Below are 18,116 nucleotides of genomic sequence, written 5' to 3'. Positions count from 1 at the left end.
GAGCCTTTAAAAATGTCTGTTTTAGTTCTGTGCCCCAGTATTGTTGCTCAACAACTGTTTCTGAATCAAAGGACAGACTCCCAGAACAGTGTACAAATCGCCAAAGCTCAGGAGCAGCAGTGTGCAACAGAACTCTCTGTGAAGATGAAGCTGTTACACACCCATGTCTCACAAAACACCAAGTTACCTCTCGCTACATGGGGCTACGGGGCATATGGAGTATTATTCATGGGACTAAGGATGCAATTTTCCTGTTTTAGTCATCTTTAATTCTTTCAAATACCGACCAGTGGCTAATGCCTATCAAACTGCTTAGTGTGACTCCAGAGTATCTGAGAGAAGAAAAAACATACACACATACATACAGTTTCACTTAATATCTAATTCATGTTTATTAAAAATTGAAGATTACAGAAAATCATGAATAATATTTGGCTGCATTAAACATAGCTTAATTAACTTACCTCTTACTAATCAATGAAAGCGTTTAATACCACAAAAGAAAGTTTCAGGATAAGGTGTATGCGAAAAGAAAAGCAGCCAAGACATGTCCCAAACAAGAGAGCAGCCACATACCTCCCTCTAGCGGCCAGAGTTGCTGCTGAAAATCTGAATGGCTCGTGGATTTCTCATAGAACCACACACATTTCCTTCCCAAAACTGTAACTTAAAAAAAAGATTTTAGACACACACAAAAAAATCGATCTTATATTTTGCCAGCAAAAAATAAGACCTAATTTTCATTTTACTATGCAAGTTAACCTGTCAAGAAACTTGAACTCTTCAGGAAAAAAAAGTTTTGGCAATGACACTTAGGGTAACTGGGACTTTCACCGACCAAGTTTAGGGTCTTGGACCCCACATCATAAGCAAAAAGACAGCAACTTCTCTCTGTTGGGAAATGTTCTGTGATGGAGCATGAAAAGCAGCTGATGTGAAATATGGATGCAGAATACAAAATAGTATACAAGCAGCAGAGTTTGTAAAAACTGAAGATCTATCGAAAGAACCAGTAATAACCAAAATGACACTTTCCACTCTGATATTCAGTTGCAAAGGACAGTTCTCCCACACTGACAACTACAGTCATACACACTCATTTAGCGTTAACTACTGAACTACTTTCAAGTACAAGGAGAAACTCAAAATAGAAATGACTTGTGTTACAGCCACTGGTATTCCCTCATAGCTTCAGGAAAAATCAGGCTTTATATACACTGTAGTTAAGTACAGAATGTACAGAAAAAAGCTGTATGTACAAAAGTGCATTAATATAGTCATATATTTAGCAGGAATGCAGGAAAAAATCCTGGTTAACAATCTGATACATTACAGTATTTAAGACTACTTGAAGATTCTCCAAACTAGCCAACTTCCTACTTGCTTTGGTTATGATATTGATGCTACATAACTAATCTCTGAAACCTAAAAAGGCAAACAAAAAAAAATTCCCATCAGCAATTTGAAGATTTTAACCATCTGTGAAATGATTTACACACACTTGTTATTAATAGCTTTTGTCAACAATCTTATTAAATCTGTAATAAAACAGATTTAGAATGGATAATATTTATTTAATTAGGGTGCTCCAACAGGAAATTAAATCAATCCACTACACAGGAACAGACGTTATCCTCTCTATTCCTAAAAGCCTCAGCTAGATAACCTAATCCTCAATCTAAATTGAAATCCAATAGGTCAGCTACTGTTTTAGGGCAGGTGCTGCAAAACAAGCCATGGATTCAGGCCACTGTTCCTCAGAACAACTCAGAACAGTAAGTGTTAACTTGTCATTTGTACATATTAATTCTACAACTATCTTTACATAATCCAAGTGTATATGCATAATTAGAGCAATTCTCCTTTTTCACCCCCACAAACAACAACAACAGCAACAACAGCAACATAGATTTCCACAGGTTCCACAGACCGTGAAGATGCAACAAAAATTTGACAATACAGAAAAAGCACTAGATACTGAATTCAGAAAAGACTAAATCAGGTTTTCTCGGTTCAGTATGTATGTCAAACTAAAATCTAATTTACCACTATAGGACCTAGGCTAAAAGATGGATCTTCTTAATTAAAAAATGATTGGAAGGGGAGCTGAACATAATTTATTGGGAAAGAATTAGGAAAAGTAAATGTTAGCACATCAACATAAGAGCTTCAGCTCTACCATGCAGTTTCCTTACTCTTAACAGCCAGTTGGGGGAATGTTCAGAATTCCTTCTAAGCCCTTTGGAATAAGCTAGTTCCTTTCCAAAGAAATAACACGTGAGCATTCTGAGGAGCTATGTCCCAGATACTATGCTGATAGAGTCTAGTTTAAAATATCTGATGGTCCTCAAATTTCAAATTTTAGATAAAATTTATCTTACTTTATCAGACTTAAAAACCAATCCAAGTTCCCACAGTTATGAAGTCACTTCAGAAAGTTCATGGAAAAAATAGAATTAAAAGAATACGTTAATTTGGTACAAATAATGCAGATCATGAAAAAGTATGCCAGGATTTCAAAATTCTTTTTTGTTAAAATAAATTTACACTTTCAATTCCATGTTCCACAAACTTTGTTGAAGTATCCTCATACGTGTGTATACAAATACTCAATTCCTAACTAACATTCCTTTTCAGGATTAAACTGATTAGTTTAGATATGTTGAATGTCATGGCACTCAACATCAAAACTACCATTTGACTGCAACTGTGAATTTTCCTACCAACTATTCCAAACTATAACTTACTTTAACTACTCCCCACCAATTCCAAATCAGCATTCTTCAAGATAAAAGTGCTAAAAGGTAAATCATTAAAGGAAAAGGGTGAGGAGTGCTCCCGCTATTACATAAGTGAATTCAAAGAATCCCTAAAGTTAACCAGATAATCAATTTATTATATAATCTTTGTCCTCAAAGTACCTTTGCCTATACCTTGAAAATGATCTTTCCAGGTCATTAAACACTATCTCAGTTAAAAAAAAAAAATCACCCTGGCAGCTATGATCTCTTTCAGGAAAAGTCAAAATGAAAAAAAGTCATTAAGCAACATTTAAGGTAATTTTAATGGTTCTTCAATGATCTAGCTGGGCCAAAACAAAATCCATGCAAATAAAATTAAAGATCTGAATATTTTTGTTTTGTTTCACTCTATTATTATAGATTGGTTCATTTTAATGATATAATTTACTCATCTCTAATATCATGGGCATTATATAAATTGAATTACAACATTCAGATTGCTTTTGAGTTTGGAAAGCCTGATATTGACAAAAAGTACAGAGTTTACCACTTTTAAGGCACATGAGGCTATACAGAGTGAGCCACAAAAGAAAAAGTCTTTACTACAGAACATGAAACAAATAAGACTTCTACACTGGTTGTACATGAACATTTTTGGCTTAAATACAAAGACACTGAGTAATTTTACAATTTTTAAAGCTTATCAGAATCTGAATATCTATAACTTCCTGTAATTTTTCCTTCATGAGGGTATTTGATACTTGAAAAAGCTAGCTTGAGATGTCTACCCAACCTATGCAGAGTCAGCATTTTATTTTATCAGTAACGTTCTGGGTTAATTTTAACCTTATCTAATTTACCTAATGGAAAGAGAAATTGGACAAAACTGCCAGAGCAAACATAAATGAAAGAATTCTCATAAAAATGCTATTATACTCTTAAGTTCTTGTTGGGACAAAATGAACTAGCTCTTTATACCCGATTCACATGAAACTACATAGTTCCCTTCAGTCTGCTGCAAAACTGTAGAAAAATACATGCCTTTTTGTCCAATTCAGGGTTTTATACTTTAAAAAGCTGTAGTAAGTTTAGACTACTACCAATCTCTAATAAAATGCTACTGAATATACTGGGGATTTTTTCATTCCCTTAAGTTAACAAGAATAATTTTTAAAGGGAGATACTTGTTTCTCCAATGTCCATTTTCTGTAAGTGAGCAGTGACACTGGAACATGAGAGTTCCACCTTGCAACAAATGGTTAGCTAAGGTTTATATTTTAAAACATACTCAGTTTGATTTTAAAAACTGAACTCAGAAATATGTGAAATTGAGTTATAACTTATTTCAAAAGAGATTTGAATTAAGTATATGAGGCCTTGAAACAGAAAAAAATAATTAGCGCACAGTATCAAACACCAAAGCACTTTTTGTTTGTGTCTTTTTTTTTGTGCTGGTTTCTTTTTGGAGGATAGAGAAAAAAAACCACAGGATTGTAAAACAAAGTTTCAAGTTCTTGGATTATAGATAAGTCCAAGCTGTTATACCTTATTTTCTTTTAACTGACAGAAATATTTTTAATCTCTAAAAACAACTTCGCAGGTTAACCTACAATTAATAGTACTACAAAGACAGTGCATCTGGATTTAGAAGACTTCATGCCAGTCTATAAATACTCAAAGCTTTCCAAGTTTTCAAACTTGGCTTTGGTGGCACTTGGGTAAACTTGTCCAATAGTGACTTCAATTAAATCTAAGGTAGTAAGATTACGTGACCACTGCGAGAGGGAAAGAATTGGTCTTCAGTTACCTCAATGACCCTGTTTAGGATTTTTTACTGGTCACTGTTAAGTAAACAGTTTCCAAGTACTAGAAAAACAGATAAATGCTGCTCATTGTTCTCCAAAGAACAGATCAAAACAGGCAACTCTACTGTGGGATGTTGTCCTTACTATGAGCAGATAAGCTGTTCAAATCTATTTGTTTTTCCTAGACTTTGAAGGAGAAACAAGGAGATTGACCCATCATGTCTTCCTCAGAGTATTCTGAGGTCCATCCCTCAACTCTCATTGAGCCCCCTAAGCTGGTTAAGAGCACCAAAGAGGGTAGGGAAGTCAGAAGGGCTTCTCACACTGCAAATCATTTGCATATAAATGCTTTTATTTTATTCAAATTTTAAAGCATTACTTTAGCTGTTTTTAAAAACCACAGATCTCAGCTAAGTTGCAATGAATGATCATCTTTACAATTAATGCTTTAAACCTTTAAGGAACCAAGATGAAATCAAGCTTTCAAAATATGGAACTGTAAAGGTTTAAGCCTTCATGTCAACTAAGAATTAAGAATGTAAATCATGGTTCTTTTTTAATGAGCTACTTGGTTGCAACAAAAAGATGACAGTAAAAATCCTACTAACCTCTAAACTCGAAAGTTTTTAAAAATAATAATTACAACTCTTCCTACAGAATCATGAATCTAATGTTACACACAGTAAATTACGAAAGTTGGAAAGCAGCTTGATTGTCAGTAGTATCACTTCCCATCTTCTCTGAACAAGTGAATGTTCAATGGCATGTGATAAAAGCAAAGGGATCACACTATTTATAGTTTCATAAAAGCGATCTCTCTATGCAAATATTTAAAGTAACTCCATAACTTCACACATAGAGTTCTATTAACAACCGACAAAGTATTTTCTCTATCTCATTGCTTTGCATATTTCTAATAATTTATAAGAGAAATTTGGCAGAACTCTAAGGGTTCTCATTAGTTAATTTTAAACAGTAAGCTTTTCACATGCCAGAAAAAGATATTACATCAACTATTTAAAACTTAGAGCTGTGCTGGAAAAAAAAACTGACTTACAAAAAAATAATCAGAGAGAGCTATTGATTGGTTTTCTGTCTTTGGGATAGTTTTACAGCCTAAAATTTCAGAAAGCAGTAGACAAGCAGAATTGGCTATTTTGTCAAACTGCTTTTTTTCCATTTCAATATTAACAAAGCATCAAATCTAAAATTTAGTTTCTAATAACATTATCTTCTCAGTAGTTGTCACTTCCAGAAAGGAGTCTGATTTTACAGAAGGTAAAAAACGAAAACAAATCTAACTGGAAAAATATTAGGGCCTCTTTTTATACCTTTGACTTCACAAATGAAAATAGAACTAAAGCTCTAAAGAAGGCACTATTGTAAACAGTAATCTACACCTTGCTCACGCTTCAGAAGAGACCAGGAATTGAGAATCATGCTATGGCCCTTTAGGAAAAGTATAAACTAAGAAATCATACTAAGAAGGAATCTGAATTATGATCTCGATATAAGTACACACACTGACATAATAAACTACATGTCAGCAGTACCTTGAACTCTTCTAAACTGTGAAAGTTCTAGTCTTTGAGAAAGCCCACTTAACCCACTTAAGTTTAAATCATCAAAACATTTACCCAAACCAGTAGTTCTTAAACAGAGTGACTCTGAATAATCTGGCAACTGGTTAAAACACACCAGCTGGGCTTCTCCCCTCAGTTTTGCTATTCCCTAGGTCTGGGGTGGAGCCCAAGGGTGCCATTTCCAACAATGTCTCAGGTGATGATGAAGCTGCAGGTCCCAGGACCACCCACTGCAAATCACAGACTTAAATTAGTAATGATACATCAGCACAGCTCTAACCAAAATTTTGGTCTTGATGCATGTAAACCAAGAAGGACAAAACACTTCAATGCTTATTTCAAAAGAATGCTGATGAATTCACACTCATTACATCAAAACATCAACATCTGCTTCATGGTCTTCTTCAGTCACTTTCAATGACAGAACTTCTTCATTAAGGAAGAGCCCACTGAGCCGCTCCTTCCGGGCCTGCCTCTGTTCCTTCAGCTGCCTCTTGCGAAAGGCCTTCTGCTGTAATTTCCGCTGCTTGGATCTCTTCTGTCAAGAGAAAAAATTCTTAAGTCAGTAAGGTTTAGTACTTGGTAGGTCCAAGCCTGGATCAAATTCTCTATTTGCTATTTTTATGAGCTGTTCAAAAGGCTCTGCTGTTTGATCCTTGCCCCAAAAAGTGAATCACAGACTTTGAGAACTGAACTGAAAATGATTCTTTAGATTTCATTTTCACAGTATTTCACCAATAAAATACCGATCAAGATGCGTTGAAAAATGGTCAATTTGGCTATGTATGGATAACTGGTCATATAAAAGATTCTTTTAATCAAAGTATGGTGTACTGTTGTTAATGCATAGTGATTACACAATCAATATTAGGGGAGAATACTGAATGCAAAGTAGAGATTATTGCCAAATCTGTAATGTTTATAGTATTAAGGTAACTTTTTATCCAAAATCACTAGCAATGTCACAAAATCTGGGGGAAAAATCATACATTCTTTCATATTGGGCAAGTATCATAAATACCATCTTAAAAGACTTTTATATATACATTATATGATTAAGTTTAATTTGTAAATTAAATGCATTAAGTGATTAACAATAATGGTTAATAATAAAATAGGGCAATTATGACAATCTACCATAATAAAAAAAAAAAGACTATTAGAAACCCATTGGGTATTTCAATCCTTGTCAGTGGTGAACTGACACCAAAAAGCAATGACCATAAATTCAGAGAAATCCTTTGGCATCAGAGTTGGCTACATTTTTGCTGTTTCATCATGAACTAGGAATGGAATCACTGTGCATTTTCAAGCCACCACTGAGTTTCCAAAGAATTTGAGAGATTCTCTTATCATTCTTAACTCTAGACTCTTGCCACTGCCAGGGACTAGAATTCTCCTGCTAAGCCACAGAAGCATTCTAAATATACGTACATATACTTTCTTCTAAGTGCCTAATAACACTATACAGAATTTTTCAAATTACACAATATAGTGACTAGAAATTACAGTACATAACATCATAATGTGAGAGCAGAAGAAGCATGCACAATTAAAATATTCAGAGAAACATTTAACACACAGTAGAAGACACAGATATTTTCAGAGCTAATAGCCATGGAGTGCAATTTGCTCAGCAGTGAGTTGCAGTCACTATTGCAATCCTAAGAATCACTTGTTAGTTCCATTAGTTAATGCCATTTCAGACACACACACAAAAAAACATGAAACTCAATATGATACGGTTGTGGGTCAAAACAATATTTCAAAGCACTCAGCTGAGATTGCCTTTCAAGCACAGAGTTTCCTACTTGTTCAATTAAAACCAACCCCACAAGTATCTAGATAGCAAGATTATTTTAGCTTTCCAGTAAGTTTAGATGAAGGAGGACTACTGTTAATATTGAAAGGTAAAGTTTTGTAGTGATGAGACGTTTTACTTTTGAATCCCGAATCCGCTCTGCTGCACTTGCAGACAGGTTGCTGTCACTGTGTGCTCGACTCATGTTGGCACTGGAGTTTGAAGCAGAGTTTCCAACACTGGACCCACTGCTGCTTGCAGAACTGACCATGCTGGCACTGCTGCTGCTGGCGCTGGCACTGGCACCGCTCACTCCACTGGTGCTTGCACAACTAAAGTTGCTCCTCTTCCAGGCCTCTCTTGCAGGCCGTTGGCGAGGGCTATGTTCCTTGATATAGTTTCTGACCTTGAGACACACAGACAAAAACATATTAGTGGTGTACCTTGACATCATACCCTCAAAGTTTTGGAGAAAGAAGTCATAGTGTCTTTAAAATTCTGATACTTTTGCAGATGTGTAAATAAGATAGAAGGGCAAAAGAAACCTTTAAATGCAGACACAAGTACCAGGAGTGACAGTGTGGCACAGTGAGTTAAGCTGCCACCCAGGATGCAGGTATCCCATATGAACACTAATTCAAGTCTTGGGAGCTTTGTTTCTAATCCAGTTCCCTGTTAATGTGCCTGGGAAAGCAGTGGAATATGGCGCAAGAACTTGGGCCTCTGCCACTCAGATGGGAGATATGGCTGGAGTTCTAGGCTCCTGGCTTCAACCTGACCAGCCATGGCTATTGAGGTCATTCAGGGAGTGAACCAGTGGATGGAAGAGCTCTGTCTCTCTCCCTCTTCACATCTATCTACCTATTTTCTCTGATTTTCAGTAAGTAAACCTTCCTAAGAAAGATACAAGTGGGGTTCAATGACTCAGTGGCTAAATCCTGGGCATACGGACACTGGTTCATGTCCCGGCTGCTCCACTTCCCATCCAGCTTCCTGCTTACGGCCCAGGAAAGCAGTAGAGGATGTCGCAAAGCCTTGGAACCCTGCACCCACATGGGAGCACTGAAAGAAGCTCCTGGCTCTTGGCTTTGGATCAGTTCAGCTCCAGCTGTTGTGGCCACTTGGGGAGTGAATGGAAGATTTTCTCTTAGTATCTCCTTCTCTCTGTATATCTGCCTTTCCAATAAATAAAATAACTCTTAAAAATAAATTCTGTCAGCTTTCAGGCATCCAGAAATGGGAGCCCTGAGCACAGAGTTAGCCTCTGATCCGTGCAACAGCTCCACATTGACTCAGGAAAATACTGCCAAGTGAGACCGGCACAAACCTCAGTAAAAAAAAAAAAAAAAAAAAAAAAACTCGACATGTTTTCAAATATTACCATAATTTTTTCTAGTATTATAGCTCACAGCAGTGATTCTGACTTTAATTACCTATATATTTACAGATGATCTACATAGAATTATCCAAGCCTCGTGGAAGATAGTGGCTTTTTCTGCATTTTCTTCACATACCTGCTTTAGTTTCTCATCGGTGAGACAGTTAAGCTCAATAATAAACTCACTGTCTGTCGGGGAGATTTGAGCAGAAGGATCAATTATTTTAATAATATCAAGTTGCTCCCGAAGTCCCATCTCAGTACTAACTTTGCGACTCAGATATTCAATATATTCCACCTGTGTGGTGAGAAAGGACAACAAACATTAATGCTCAAAACCTCTGTTCATTCCAATGGCGTTCTATGTACTTAACATATCTGCTCCCTGACAAACAGTTAAAACTCAAATTCAGACTTCCTAAGAACACCAGGTTTAACCTAGCTAACAACAGGCACTAAGCTGAGCTCTTACATATTCTCCACATCCTCTATACGCCCTTAAATGCCGACGCCATTACCTGCTCATCGTTTGTCATTGCACTCCAAGGGAGCTCATCTAAATTCCGGTGTTTGTTTTTCTTTTTAGGAAGCAGGCAAGGTGAACTTGGAATACTGGGTATGACATCAGAAAGTACATCACTTCCACTGGCAATATCACTGCCTGGTAACTATAAAAACAAGGAGAGTGAAGGTAGGAAAAATATTTGAATACCACATCTTTTGCACATTAGAAAAAAGCTGATTTAAACAATAAGATTAATGATAAATATAAAATCAGAGGATTAGTGGTGATTTATGACAAGTTTATGTAAAGTAACAACATCAACACAATCTGTGTGTATGTTCACTTATTCAATGAAAAATACTTCCTAAATGTTTAAGTTGGGGTTGGTACTGTGGCATAGGAAGCTAAGCCTCCACCTGTGGTGCTGGCATCCAATATGGGTAGCAGTTGAGGTCCTGGCTGCTTCACTTTTTTTTCTTTTTAAAGATATTTATTTATTTTGGAAAGTCAGACATAGAGAGAGGAGGAGAGACAGAGAGGAAGATCTTCCATCCAATGATTCACTCCCCAAGTGGCCACAATGGCTGGAGCTAAGCTGATCTGAAGCCAGGAGCCTCTTCCTTGTCTCCCATGCGGGTGCAGGGTCCCAAGGCTCCAGGCCATCCTTGACTGCTTTCCCAGGCCACAAGCAGGGAGCTGGATGGGAAGTGGGACTGCCAGGACATGAACCAGTGCCCATACGGGATCCCTGTGCGTCCAAGGTAAGGACTTTAGCTGCTAGGCTACCAGCTGCTCCACTTCTAATCCAGCTTCCTGCTAATATACCTAGGAAAGCAGCAGAAGATAACCCAAGTGACCCAGAGAAAGCACCTTGTTCCCAGTTTCACATCAGCCCAGCTTCAACTGATTTTGGCCATCTGGAGAGTGAAACAGCAAGTGGAAGATTTCTTTCTCCCCCTTTCTGTCCTTCTCTCTCTGTAACTCTGTCTTTCAAATAAAAATAAACATAGGATTTTTAAAAACTTAAAATCATAATGAGGACTTGTTAAAATGTTAATGTAAAAGTCAATCATCATTGGGCCCAGCGGCATGGCCTAGTGGCTAAAGTCCTCGCCTTGAAAGCCCCGGGATCCCATATGGGCGCCGGTTCTAATCCCGGCAGCTCCACTTCCCATCCAGCTCCCTGCTTGTGGCCTGGGAAAGCAGTCGAGGACGGCCCAAGGCTTTGGGACACTGCACCCGCATGGGAGACCCGGAAGAGGTTCCAGGTTCCCTGCATCGGATCGGCGCGCACCGGCTCGTTGCGGCTCACTTGGGGAGTGAATCATCGGACGGAAGATCTTCCTCTCTGTCCTCCTCTGTGTATATCTGGCTGTAATAAAATGAATAAATCTTTAAAAAAAAAAAGTCAATCATCATTAAAATCTTTAATTTATAATGCAAATGTGGATATGGCCTGCAGAGAATCATAAGAAGTACTGGTTTCTATCTTGCAAGACATACGGCCAACATGAAGACAAATAAATCATGGTCCTTGTCCTAAATCTGTCTTAACCTCTAGACAACTAAAATATTTCAAATGTGCTATTAACATGAGGCTAACCATTTTGGAGAAAACATATGAAAGGAAAACTGTAAAAACAGAATGCCCAGGAGAAATAAAAGCAAACCCCAAGTACATAGAAAATCAAACCAGTTTCCAATGAGACCAACAGCCAAAAGTACAGTTCAATTTCATACTTCTTATTTAAAAAGAGTAGACTTAATTTTTAGCAGTGCTGTTGATATATCCAAAAGGCTGTACCCATTTAATGTATATAATTTTATACATTATATACATATGCCTACACCTATAAAACTCAGGAAAATCAAGGTGATAAATGGAGCTATCACCTTCAATAGTTAGAATGGATTTTAATTTAACAAATATTTAAAGCACTCATGACTATATTACTGTGGAGGAAAAAGACTATATTATGTACTCTTTCTCTACAAAGGAAATAAGGCAATTTCCAAGCATACTGTTTTCACTGTTTCAAGGTACAAAACAGCACTTTTTTGTTGATTTCTGGTTCCGTAGAGGTAGAAAATGTGTCTTATTTCTAGGCTTTTCAGATTATCTGAAGAGGTACTTTAATCATAAAAACCATTGTGATTGTAAGCATTTGGACTTCTGTAGTACATGCAACATTGTAATAGGTATAGGGGACTCAAGAAGAATTAAAATCTAATGCTTACAGAAAAATAATTTATACAAACATAGACAACAGAGCACATGACTTTGCCTGTTTTGAGATGACAAGTCACCAATGAGATTATCTACCAGTTTATTGAAGCTATAAGATTAAAACTTAGAATAGCTACAAGGGACTGCAGGTATGTATTTGGGAAGTAACTGCATAGAAGAGATGACTGAAGTGAAAAAACTGGGGTCAATTCCTATGTAAGATGATGTTTAGACTGCAACTGTCCTAATTAGCTTCAAATTCCAGCTTACTACTGATGTCCACTCTCGGCAGTAGGAGAGGGCTCCTGTAGGTCCCTGCAACCCTGGGCTGAATTCCTGTGGAATTTGGGCAATGAGACCACAGATGGGGGTGCTTGCTCTCTCCCCACTCCCTCTCAAATAATCATAATTTTTTTTAAGTCTCACTAACAATGTTATCTACTCAGCATCATATAAGGAAGTTGGCTAAACACACACACAAAGGGTATTTCGTTTAATGACAAAAAAAAAAAAGAAATGTTTTTCTATTTTCCTGTTTCATTTAAAAAAAATGAGACAATCATCAAATAAGCCTCTTTGATAAATAAGGTATAAAAGGAATTCTTAAATACTTACACCTCCAAACTCTAAGAAAAAAATGTTTTTCTTCTAAATTTTTAAAGAATATCTGCCAGGGCCAGATCATATGCTAGGCACTTAAAATTTGCACATTTAACTCTGTACATGTATTTGCTGGGAGAAGCACAAAACAAGAAATGATCCTCTGTATTTTCACAGAGAAGTAACAAGATCTCAAATTTCCAATCTCAACTCTCCTGCACCCTAGTAGTATGGCCTTGTGTATGTTGGTTCACTTCTTTGAGCTTTAGAGTCTTAAGTAAAATGTGATTAACGTCATTAATCTCCAGGGAGTGGTGAGGGGCTGAAATGAGCCATGTGTAACAATAAAAAAAGTATGCAGGTATTTCAGCTTATATAAAATGGAAATAAGAGATAAGCTTATTTTGGCGCAAGAAATTTTTGAAATCCACGCATATGAAAATCATGTATATGAAATTCTTTTCAGAAAATTCATGGAAATGTGTATTATAAAAAAGACTTTGCGTGGATTTCAACACTTTTTGGACCCAAATAAACTTATGCTCTAATTCCATTTTCTGTGAACTGTTTGGAATAACCAGGGTTTTTTTTTTCCCTTGCTTCAGTTTTGAACCCTTAAAACAGGTACCATGAACCCTTAGCAAATGTCTTATGTTGTTGAAATGGCTGGATAAAATTTTTTAGAAATTTATTTTTACTGGACGTCAGATATACATAGAGGAAGAGAGACAGAGAGGAAGAACTTCCATCTGTTGATTCACTCCCCAAGTGCCCGCAATGGCTGGAGCTGAGCTGATTCAAAGGCAGGAGCCAGGAACCAGGAGCTTCTTCCGGGTCTCCCATGTGGATGCGGGCTCCCAAGGCTTTGGGCCATCCTCAACTGTTTTCCCAGGCCACAGAATGGAGCTGGATTGGAAGCAGGGCCACTGGAATTAGAACTGGTGTCCATATGGGATCCTGGAGCATGCAAGATAAGGACTTTAGCAACTAGGACACTGCACTGGGCCCAGCTGGATAAAATTTTATACCGTAAAGTTTCAGAGTGGCCAAAGAGGAAAAAGAGAAAGGCAATTAGGTTGGGAGAATAAATTACTAAAATCAGAGAATAAAAAACGTACAATGGGGGTGAAAAACAGATGACTATTAACATATCAAATTAGTGCTAAGGTTCAGAAGGTTCTACAGAAGAATCAGAAGCCATAATATAATATGCAGAAGTGGGCAAGGGAGGCAGCACCGTGGCGTAGTAGGCTAGGCCTCCAGCTGCGGTTGTGGTATATCATATGAGTGTAACAGAAGTAAGAATGGATAAGTTCTTAAAAGTGTTTAGGAATGCATTTGGGATGCTGTTTGCACATGGATTTGTATTAGAAATACCTGTTGTACTACTGACCATGATCATAAGAAACAGAATGTTCCAGACTCAGAGCAATACAGCAACTGAATAAGATGCTCTGGGAATCTCCTCAAGATACAGTAATTTGAACAGCCATGCACACATGAAGTCACCTTTAGAAGAAGTCCAAGACAGGATGGTAATGTGCAATAGCCGGTAAACCTGCCACTTTGGCACAGGCATCCCATATGGGTACCAGTTAGGATCCCGGCTTTTCCATTTCCTATGCAGCTCCCTGCTAATTTTCCTGGGAAAGCAAATCCTTGGGCCTCTGTACCTTTATGGGATACCCAGAGGAGGTTCCTGGCTCCTGGCTTCTGATTGGCTCAGCTCTGGCCATTGTGACCATTTGGAGAGTGAAGCAGAAAATAGAAGATATCTCTCTCTCTCCTTGTCTCTGTAACTCTGCCTTTCAAATCAAAATAAGATAAATCTCTAAAATAAAAAAATGGGACAATAACATTTTCTCAGTAGAAATAACCTGATACAGCTAGACTTCAGGAGACATAAGTTAGAAAGCTTAATGGGAACAAAATGTAGTATGAAGATTGCAATTATGCAGAAAGCTCTTGTGAATGAGCCTGAATGAAAACAGACAAAAATGGAAAGAAGAATGGGAACAAATATAAACATTTTTGAATGAAAAGCAATTTACAAAGCTGTTTGATAACTGAAAGGATACGGGCAATTGAATCAGATGTTGAAGTCACAATAAGACTGGTAATGTTTCAGGATCATCTAACCTATCCTGGGTGATACACTGAAAAATCTTAATTTTACAGAAAGATAATTGAAATCATGTTACCAATCTTCTAGTACAAAACACTCATCTTACACGTAGAAAAAATGATGTCCAAACAACCAGAGACAGAAACCAAAGGAAGACACAAACACGGATTTCCACTACGCCAGGCAGTCCGGCCTCGGAGGTATGTTGGCATGAGAGAAGAATGCCATGTGGGAAATGGAGAGGCTGTAGCAATCATAGGAGAAGCAAGCACAAGCGTCCTCTGAGCAGAGAACAGTCATCCCACTGTGCTATAAAACATTTCACTAAGCAGCCTATTTTTTCCCATGGAAACACTATAATTGCAAGTTGCATCAGTGATGTTGGGGCTCAGCATCAGATAGCATGTTAGTATTAAATAATAAGGTCATCCAGGTGGAAATGTCAAGTAGTCAATTAGAGATACACGATGAGTAGTCATACAGTAGACTTCGTTCTATGGCTTCTGCTGTATTTATTGCACCAGTAATTTTCCAGGTTACAACTGGTAATATATATCAGAATAAAAATGCTTAATGATTCTCATATTTTTCATAAACAGTATTTGTTATATTTATTTTATAATCAGTAATTGTGACACACAGGGAGAATTAAATCAAACCTCTGCCATATTTTCTGCAGAGTGCAGCACAATTTTACAAGTAAGCTCACTGTTGTAATAGTTGATGTGTAATTTCAGATTGTACCTCTGCATTTCAAGTATGACAGCTGAATTACTCACTTTTTTAAATTTTATAAGCTTTCCTGGATCAGCAATGGAAATAATTTCTCAAACTCTAACACTAGTCACATGTATGTTCAATAATAAAAGGACTGCAAGCAAAGAAGACTATCAGCAAAGCAAAAATGCTGTAATATTATTTCAAATGCTAAAATTCTCCTTTATCTTAAGGTTAAAAACCTTGCCTTAGCATGCAGTTAGTGAAATTTCTCTTCCTTTCCAGGAGGATGTATGAATCATTTACATTTACTTTAGCTGTAGCTAAAACACCTATTACAAAGAAAGATTTATGGAGATGCAGTTTTTACAACAGAGGTAATTCACATTTTTAAGCTAGAACAACACGATTTTTAGTCTGTATTAATCCTAACATATAATTTGCAATTATTTTCTTGGATAATGGACTGCTCACCATTATGAAGTCCCACAGACAAGACTGCATTTAAACCTTTCAGCGTATTTAAATAACAAATATCCATGGTAACAGAGTACCCATACTCAATTTCAGAGGTGGCAAAGTACATTACTAAAGCAGCCCTGATTTTTGTTCAAAGCGTAGTCATTCATGTTCATGAACAGTCAGTGGTTAGGACAGGCTTTCTACTCTATCTACTCATGAGCTAATTCAGCAATCACAAATTAAAAATGCTTGCTATCTTAAACATCACATATAAGATCTAAACAGTAAATAAATCACAAGAAATAAGAGGAAAAGATATTTCTCAGAATGATAAGGGAGGATTTCATCTGACTGCATTTGTAATTTGATTTTAAATATAAAGTATTCACTTGATATATGAGGCACTGAAAAAAAAATGGTATCCATACAAAACTGCTAACCGCTGTCAACTATAACAGAAAAAAATGAAACAGGTTATAAACAGAGGAATGATTTCACAAATTCTAGCACATCCAATGGCAGGGATACTAACACATTCATTATGAAGATCATGAAAATTTTTTTATATTTAAATGAGAAAATCTTACTATAAAATTTTATAGAGGAAGGAACACTTTCCACCTCTTTCTGTGAGTTCAAGTATTATCCTGATATCAAAACTAGACGAAGAGAATTAAAGAGAACTACAGATCAATATCCCTGGTGAATATGGATGCAAGTGTGTAAGCATTCTCCACAAAATGCTTGAAAACTCTGCACCCGGAAGCACATTAAAAGGATTAAACACATGACCAATTAAGACTTAGAAATTCTAAGAATGCAAGGGTGTTTCACTATATGAAAGTTAATATAGTACCTTATACAAAGAAATCATATGATCATCTCAAATTCTCAGAAAAAGCACTTGACAAAACCCCACATCCTTTCATGATAAGGAAAAAAAAAAACACCAAACAAACTAGAAACAGAAGGGAAATTCCTTGATATGATACAGCTAACATTAGATTCAATGGCAGAAGACTGTAAGTTCAACCTCCCAGCATCAGGAGGAAAAGTCTTTCTCAGAAAACTTAATATAAAAAAAATCCACATAGAAAAAGAAAAAACTATCAAAGCTAACACGTGAGTTTATAATATTTAAAAATTAACTGTATGTCTATATATACTAGCAATAAGAAATCAAAATGAAATTAAGAAAATACCATTGATATATTCACCTCAAAAAGAATATGACAGTCAGGAATAAATTTCACCAAGGCAGTATGAGGAAACTTCAACATATACATTGAAAATGCATATTATAAAAAGAGTTATGCTTGAATTTAAATTATTTTGTACCAAAAATAAACTTTCAACCATTTTCCATGAACTTTCTAAAGTATCTCTGCATAAGGCTTTAACACTGAAAACTGCAAAAATAACAGCAAAAGAATTAAAGACACACATAAAGACATTCCCTCCTTTCCTCGGGGACTGGAACACTGTCTGTGTCCCATTGTCAGGTTGGCAAAACCCTTTAAAGTAATCTAGATTCAATGCAGACACTATCAAAATTCCAACTGCTCTTTTTGTGGTAATGGTAAACCTGATGCTAAAATCTATAAGGAATCAAAAACAAAACAATCTGTACAAAGAACAAAATAGGAGGATTTCTATTTCTCAATTTCAAAACTTACTGCAAGGCTATAGTAATCAGAAGTGTTATGCTCCATGAGTATACACATGTGCATCAGTGGAACAGAACTGAGAATCCCACAATAAATCCCTACACCTGCAAGTAATTCATTTTTGGCAAGATGCCAAAATCTTTCCATGAGGAAAGAATAGCCTTTTCAATAAAATGATGTCATGACAACTGGATATGTGTACGCAAAAGAACAATTTTGAACCCCTATTTCACACAACATACAAAAAAATATCAAAATATATCAAACATCTAAATGTAAGAAACCCAGTGCTGAGAAGGAGACAGGTGAAAATCTTCACACTGTTAAGGTAGGCATTTGCTTTTAAAATATGACGTTGTAAGCACAGTAACAAAAAGTAAATAAATTGAGCTTGGTTAAAATTACAAGTGTGTGTGTGTGTGTGTGTGTGTGTGTGTCAAAGTAAACTATCAAGTGACTGGCACCATCAAGTTAAAAGACAGCCCAAGAAGCTGCTGTCATGGCA

At 36.6% G+C, this 18,116-nt stretch overlaps 1 protein-coding gene across 1 annotated transcript in view; it reads right to left on the bottom strand.

Moving 5' to 3' along the window:
* Positions 1 to 362: 362 nt before the first annotated feature.
* The window catches only part of FAM199X (family with sequence similarity 199, X-linked), a 29,970-nt gene continuing 12,216 nt past the window's right edge, over positions 363 to 18,116 (bottom strand). Inside the window, exons 3-6 of the mRNA XM_058658360.1 lie at positions 9,827 to 9,976; positions 9,445 to 9,606; positions 8,070 to 8,336; positions 363 to 6,667 (exon numbers count right to left, since the gene is read on the bottom strand). Of these exons, the coding sequence (XP_058514343.1) occupies positions 6,497 to 6,667; positions 8,070 to 8,336; positions 9,445 to 9,606; positions 9,827 to 9,976 (750 nt within the window). The 3' untranslated portion in view covers positions 363 to 6,496. The remainder of the gene's footprint in view (positions 6,668 to 8,069; positions 8,337 to 9,444; positions 9,607 to 9,826; positions 9,977 to 18,116) is intronic.

This window comes from Ochotona princeps, chromosome X, assembly GCF_030435755.1.
Source record: "Ochotona princeps isolate mOchPri1 chromosome X, mOchPri1.hap1, whole genome shotgun sequence".
Classification (NCBI taxonomy): domain Eukaryota; kingdom Metazoa; phylum Chordata; class Mammalia; order Lagomorpha; family Ochotonidae; genus Ochotona; species Ochotona princeps.
This window is presented reverse-complemented; position numbering and strand designations above follow the sequence as displayed.